This window comes from Dysidea avara, chromosome 10 (genome assembly GCF_963678975.1).
Source record: "Dysidea avara chromosome 10, odDysAvar1.4, whole genome shotgun sequence".
In the NCBI taxonomy this organism is placed as follows: Eukaryota; Metazoa; Porifera; class Demospongiae; order Dictyoceratida; family Dysideidae; genus Dysidea; species Dysidea avara.
In genome coordinates, this window is record NC_089281.1 from 26,979,698 (window position 1) to 26,987,564 (window position 7,867).

Here is a 7,867-nt window from a genome sequence, read left to right on the forward strand (position 1 = left end):
CATACACAATTTTGGGGTTTGCAGGGGAGTTGGAAATCTTTCCGGGGGAATGCTATGCTGATAAAGTAACAGTGAGCACCTTGCGTCACATGCATAATGGGATGGGTGAAGTGTTGTTTATCTTTCTCCTTGTACTTTCTGTCATCAGATGCTCACTGGTAAGGATTGATTGGACAATCCGTCAATACCAAGGCACCTGAATTGATCTAAAGCAATCCAGGCTGAGACCAGACTGTCATCATTTAGGCTAGGCAAACTTGATTACTTGTTTCTCATCCCCGCATGCATCCTATATCACCTCAAATTTCATTGTTGCCAGAGTTGGAGGTAACAAGTTACATTTGTAACGTGTTACATAATAATATTACTTATGTTGTAACAAAGTAATATAATATAACGCATTACATGACAAAGTAATGAGTACTATACCATGGATATTACATCCAGAAATTGTAACGTGTTACTTCTTTTTAATGCGCATTGCATCTAGGACGTGATTTGGGGTTCTGACAGCACTGAATATGACTGTACAGGCAAGGACTGTACAAGTAGGAATAGTGTATGGGAGTACCCTTTAAGACCAAGATACTGCAATAAACTATGTTTTTAGGCTGAACTACAGCAGAAAAACGCGTGTCTCACGTAGTTGTAAGGTGGGGGCATGTATTTAGAAGGTTCAATGGGCTTATTTATAACTTGTAACAAACAAATGTAATATGTAATAATATTACTAGTTACAGCCCTCAAAGTAACGTACGTGTAATAAATATGTAGGGAGTAATATGTAACTGTAATGCATAACATTGTATAGAAGTAACTAGTAATATGTAGCGAGTCACAATAGCAACCCCAACTCTGATTGCTGCTGTTATTGATCACATCCACACGTATTTAGAAAACGTTGTCTTGCAGCTCAGCAAAGCTTATTAAGGCAGTAAAATGTAAGTATTAGCTTTTAGAAGGTTTTAGCTAACCTTTACAGATAGTCTACTGTTCCAGTGGTTTGAAGCATTTCCTGTAATAACCCTTATCAACTACATACAATATCAGGGACTACCTCATTTGCGAAGTTACCTCAGCAAAATATTTAGGAGTTACAAAATATCTCTTGGTCTAAACATATTGACATTATCACTTGTAATTCCATTCTAGCTTTTTTACAAAGAAACCTTAGTCAGTGTTCACTTCGTGTCAAATCTTTAGCTTATTTTACATAATATTATGTTAGACCAGTGTTGGAGTATGCCTCTGTTGCTTGGTCACCATTCACACAATCTAACATAGATAAGATTGAAAAGGTACAACTTAAGGCTGCTAGATTTGTTTTTAATGATTATTATATAGATATTCTAGCGTAACCAACATACTCAACTGCTTAAAATGGGAATCCCTTGAACACAGAAGAACTAAGTCTACCATTATCATGTTCTACAAAATCATCAACAAAATTGTTTCAGCTGACTTTTCCAATTATCTTCATAGAAGCTTTACCAGGACAAGAGGTCATCAAATGAGATTTATGGCTATTCCTGCTAAAAGAAACACCTACTATCACTCCTTGTTACCCACAGCTATTCGACTATGGAACTCTCTGTCTGAAGAAAGTTAATTCTACTAATTTACATTCATTTATTAACTTATTAAGTGTACGTTAACTTTAAGTGTGCGTTAACTTGATATGCACTACACACATATTTGACTCTTGCACTAACAACTGAATAGCTAATGACCTCCCGCCCGCACTACGTGACAAGTCAAGAATCCTAAACTTTGTGGATGAGACAAGTTTGGCTGGCCTTACATATAGCTAAATATTTGTTTCTGCATATTATGTGTTTGTCATATTAAATTATAAGTAGACTAAATAGCTAGTCTATAAGCGGTTTAACTATAGTGGTTGGTTATACGGACGGTACACTTCGACACGACAGAGCAATAGTACATAAGATTTTAATACACGTAGAGAAACTCACCAATTATTAGGATATAATAGTATATGTATCTAACCCTGGACGAGCCACCCTGGAGCAGTCTTGCTTGGCCAGACCGCCCGCTTTTCCCGTGCAAAAATGGTCTCACGCGCTTTTTTTTCTCCGTGTATTGGGTAGGGTTTATTAATCAGTGGCGGATCTAGGATTTTTAAAAGGGGGTTTCTGAAAGTTAGTAGCTATAGCTGAATATGATATCTGATAACATTTCTACAGAAAATTTTAGGATTTTTGAAATTGGATTTTAGGCTATATTTGTAGTTAGCAATTGCAATAAATTCATTGCTTTAAATTGCAAATACTATGGCTAACTAGGCAAAGATGGTAACTATAATTGATTGCTCTATTAGAGTAGTTACTTGACTGCTCTATTAGAGTATTTCGATCGTTTTCAATGTAGTGGGGGATGAAAGTGAAGTGTTGTTGAGGGTGTAATAGCTATGAATGGTGTTAGTTAAGTGCAACTGCATGCATGCTACTGGTATATAGTTGTTTGCTATGACAAATTGTCAGTATAACAATGTTTATGTATGTAGACTGTCACTGAGCTAAATTTAAAAGGGGGTTTCTGTCGAAACCCCAGAAACCCATCTGGATCCGCCACTGTTAATCATATAATCCCTACCCATGTATGCTATTTTTGTGTTTCCTCCTCAGTCAGGGAAGAACGGCGTTGCCGACTGCTAATTTAAAAATCAAATCAATCAATCAAATCAAACCCGGGAAAAAAACCGAACCACCCAATACACGGGAAAAAACGGTTTGGCCAAGTGAGACTGATCCTGTAGGCATCTAGTCATTAAGTGTCCGACAGGTCAGATCTGTCAAGCTCTGCAATAAAATAGTAGGCGTGGCTCAATGATCTTACTTTGTTCCTTCGTTGCGTTATTTGTGGGTAGCATTAACGCGCAAAGTAAAACTAATCCCCTGGATAGGAAAGTACTAGATTATATCTACAACGCTAACGATGACAGAACTCATAAACTCTACAACTGGACGAACTGGAGAAACAGCAGTGGCACTAGTGATCCATGTACAGACAACTGGCATGGAATAACCTGTGTAAAGAACCAATCCGTTTACTACGTATCCGGAATAAATTTACCTTCACATGGGCTATGGAGCCTGCCAGATGAGATCACCGAAATGAAACATCTTCGGACGCTGGTGATAGCGGCAAACTACATCGGTTCAAGTGACTTCCCAGAAGGTATTTTTGCAATCCAGACACTAGAGTACTTTGATGCTAGTTATATGCACTCATTTAACATCAGTTTACCAAGAGAATTAAGTCTGCCAAACCTACAACAACTGCATGCTTCCAAAAGCAAGATTACTGGATTATTGCCGATCACTTGGAACACCCCAAAACTGGAGAATATATTGTTAGATGGAAATAATTTGGAAGGTTACCTACCTGATGGTATCGGGAAGATTGCCGGTCTGAAAGAATTAAAATTACAAGAGAATCGACTAACTGGGAATTTCCCTCAAAGTTATGGGAACCTTCATCAATTGGTTAACTTGTCTCTTGTTCAATCATCACATACTCTGTGTCCTGGTATTCCAGATACTTGGCAGGCTATGTTCTCACTTGAATATGCATCTATATGTGTGTTTGGACACCTTCCTGATTTCATTGGTGAGAATTGGCAACAATTAAAGACGTTTAGAATAACAGGTAGTTCTTATGAGGGTAACATAACTGCTTCTCTTTGTAAGCTTACCCAACTTCAACACCTTGATTTATCTAATAATCACTTTACTGGCATTATTCCTGAATGCCTCTTTTCAATGTCCAGTCTTGTTTATCTGGATCTGTCCTATAATCAGCTGAGTGGAGCAATACCGGAGGCAATTGGAACAACGGCAAACATTATTGAAAGGCTCTTGCTATCTCATAATCGGCTTAATAGCACGCTTCCTCGAAGTATAGGAAAACTGACTAGCATTGTTTACCTTGAATTGGAAAACAATTTGCTGACTGGTGCTATACCTACCGAGTTTGATGAACTACGAAACATTGGCCATCCTGTTATAATGGTCCTCCGATACAACATGTTGTCATCATTTGAAGATGGATTGGAATACTTCTTCAGAGACATTCAGGGCAATTATTATGAAAATCCATTTGAGTGTCCTCTCCCAACATACATCCGTGAGGCAACCTGCTCACTCTGCAATAGTGGAACTAAACATAATAGTTGTGAAGAATGTGTTAGTGCCTCTGGTTGTGGTTGGTGTTCTTATGGTCCAAATTGTGTGGAAGGTACACACCAAGGTCCAGTGAATCAGTACAGTTGTCCTGAGGACTGGAGCTTTGGAACTTGTCATCGTTAAGAAGGATAATTGAAAAGTATAATGCTGGATTGCAATGTTGTTTTACTTGTCACTAAATTTTGTCTTGACTGTTTGTGCAGCAGTGACAGTGATAAATTATTTTTGTACATGCTTATATTATACGCTCACAATTGTGAATAGGAATTGTCTATAATATGGACTTGCATTACTGCATATCTACACCAAGATGAACTACGGTTCTACTTCACAAAGTAAATGTGTGCCCAGGACTATTTCTAAAATGCTTATACTGTGATGTATTCCAACTAACCTTCATTGTGTAGCTGAAAAGTTTGGCAGGAAGAAACTGGCAAATTTGCCACAATTATAGAATTTGGTGAGAAAAAGTATAGCAAATTTATTAGCTAGTAGCTTATACAGACAAATGATTTGGCAGATTACGTTTGGTGAATCACCACTCACACACCAAACTTTATTTTCCTGATCAGATCAATGACATTCATAGAATGTACAATATAAATTGTGTGTATATAGCCATGTGAATATTATATCATAGATACTAGACTATTATTCCTATTATAAGTCTAGTATCTATGATTATTATACACACTGTCTAACCAGAAAAGCTATTCGCTATATCTTTGGACATTGAATTGTGCTTGTACAGCAGTAGCACCTGTGGTGAGGAAATGAAAGGCTTATGGTCTTAATAATGAGATGGCCTTTCAATTGCAATTGCATCTATAGCTAAAACACTTCATCAATGTTTGAAACCTACCACCGTAGCCACTATTAAGAGTTGGTCTACTCTTTACAGTACTATACATGAAGTGTTATTAATGTACATGTGTACATCAAATTACAGTGGAACCCCACTTATATGGATTATTGGTTAACCGAACTATGCAACTGACTGCTCTATTAGAGTAGTGACTATTCTATTAGGATAGTTGAAATAATATTAAAATTTTTCTTTATACTATTTCAAGGTTATTTATACACATGCAGCTTCAGAGATACGGACTTCTCTAAAGATGCAATTAACTGTCAAATCAACAAGGAATTTTGGGTCACCTCTCAGATTTTGACAAAACTTGGCATGTTTGTAGTACCAAGAGTTTATAACATATTATGAGCTCTTGGTAGTACCTAATAGTGTTTATCACCCATACAAATATTTAACACATATAGTTTCTGATTTATGACCACAAATATTTTGAATAATTCATGAAAAGTTGTCTTGAGTTATAATTATATATATTTATTATTATTATTACAAATTGACTGTATCTTTACACATGATATTTTAAAGCAAAATTTTCACCAATTGAAGACCTTTCAAGATATTCATGAATTATGGGATATCAGTTAATTAAGGTTCAAAAACACTCTATTGAAAACTTTGATCATTATATTTTTAAAAAGTTTCTTTAGTGAATGGTTGGGTCATGGCCCGTATTTGAGTAGTGGAATCACAATGGGTTCAAGAGATATTATACATGTTGTGCATGTGGCATTTATGAACCTTAATTAAGTTGATAGAATCAACAGTCTTCAGTTGGTGAAATTTTTGTTTTAAAATGTAAACACAATGTAAAAGTTACAGTCAATTTTGTAATTCAAGACAAACCAATTTTTTATGAAACACTTATTCTGGTTATAAATCAGAAACTATGTGGTGTAGGGGGAAAATATTTGTATAAGTGACGAACACCATATGGGTAGTACAAATACAACAAGATCTGAGAGGTGACCCTAAATTCCTTGACATGGAATAACCGTAATTTATTATTACTATTTTCCATTACTGTTCAACTTCAATTTGAAGGATATGTACAGATCAAAAAGCAATTACAAAAAATTGATAAATTACATAACAATAGATGATGTTTACAATGTGGTCTGGTATTTGTGTATGGTGTAGGAGCTCTGAAATGTGTTTTTGTGGCAATGAAATGGAATGAATTTGTAACTGACATTAGAATATTGGAGATAAGAATTATATGGCATTACAATTTGTTGATTTATCATTTTATAGAACATTGACAGTCTAGCATTGATACGATGGGATTCTAAGGTTTCTCAGCCAAGTGATTGGAGGTATGAGACACTGATACATGGACCATAATATTATTTGTTACATATCTGGCTGGACTTTCTCAATATTTTGTATCAAATAGGACTGTCATGGTGACCAGACCATTACTGCATATTCAAGTTGTGATCTAACTAATGACTGGTATGCAAGGGTCTTGGTCTCAGTTGAAGCTATCTTGGTGTTCCGTTGTAACATACAGGGAATTATTGGCTTTTTGTGTAATTTGTTAAACATGTTTGTTCCATTTAAGATTGGACTGAATTGTAACACCTATAAGTATTTACAGTGTGAAACAGTGGACAGTGTTGGACATATGATAAACATGATGGTAATTGTGTGGTGATATACTCATAGAACATTTATCAATATTTAATTTCATTTGCCAGGCAGTGCACCATTCCATTAGCGAGTCAATGTCCTTCTGTAGCAGTACAGAATCTAGTTCAGATTGAATTAGTTGGTATAACATACAGTCATCAGAAAGTAATCTTATAGTAGCACAATGTGGTAGGCAGTCAGGCAAGTCATTGATACATGTTAAGAACAAAAGGGGGCCCCAAAACAGTACCTTGTGGCACACCTGAGGTAACTACCATAGAAGCTAGTTGAAAATCAACCTTCAACTGTGACTTTATGCAATCAGTTACTTAAAAATGAGTCAATCCACTGATGAATTTCCCCACTAATTCCCATGTTTGTACAAACTCGAACAGATTTTGCAAAATCTGTCTAGATAATATCAGATTGGATGTTGTTGTCATGATTGTGTATATAAATTGGACTAACAACAGTAACTGATTCTCATGAACGATTATGTCTGAAACCATGCTGAGAGTTGTGTAAGATGTTGTTAGATTCAAGATGTTTCATAATATGAGATGATAATATGTGTTCTGGCGCTTTGCTTACAATGAAGGTAAGTGAAATTGGTCAATAGTTTGATGGCTTTGAACGATCTCCTTTTTTTCAGAGAGTTTCCCTATTTGATATACATGATGAGTGCAACATATACCATTAACATTGGCTTTGTAATGATGATTGGAGGAATTGATGAAAGATCATGAATTGATTCCATGGCAACAGAGGTAGGGATGAAGATGACGTCATAACAAGAGAGACTACTCACCAAGAACAGGGGCATAATCCAAGGTGGTTTTCCAGATTTCAGTGGTAGGCAAACTATATGCATAGACATGGGGTCTGCTGCTGACAAATTTTGAGCATTAAAATCATAGGTGGATCTGAGGGGGGGCCCCAAGAGGTGCCCCCCCCTCCCCCAGCCCTTCTCTTGCCCTCCTTGGACTCACAGTATTACACTGATACCAGAAACTGGAATCATGCATTCAGAAGTATACTATAGAAAGCCAATGGGCAAATAGAGTTATAAATGTACTTTACAGTTATACTGTACATTGTAAAGAAAGTGAGGCAAATAAATTTGAATTTTTGTGCCAAGATCGAGATACTCTAATAGAGCAGT

General features: G+C 36.3%; 1 protein-coding gene across 1 annotated transcript; it reads left to right on the plus strand.

Annotated features, from left to right (window-relative positions):
* The first annotated feature begins 2,742 nt into the window (after positions 1–2,742).
* Positions 2,743–4,440, plus strand: LOC136269096 (uncharacterized). The gene has a single exon (XM_066064556.1). It carries the CDS (start codon positions 2,847–2,849, stop codon positions 4,326–4,328), a length of 1,482 nt encoding a protein of 493 aa, XP_065920628.1. The 5' UTR covers positions 2,743–2,846; the 3' UTR covers positions 4,329–4,440.
* The last annotated feature ends 3,427 nt before the right edge of the window (positions 4,441–7,867 follow it).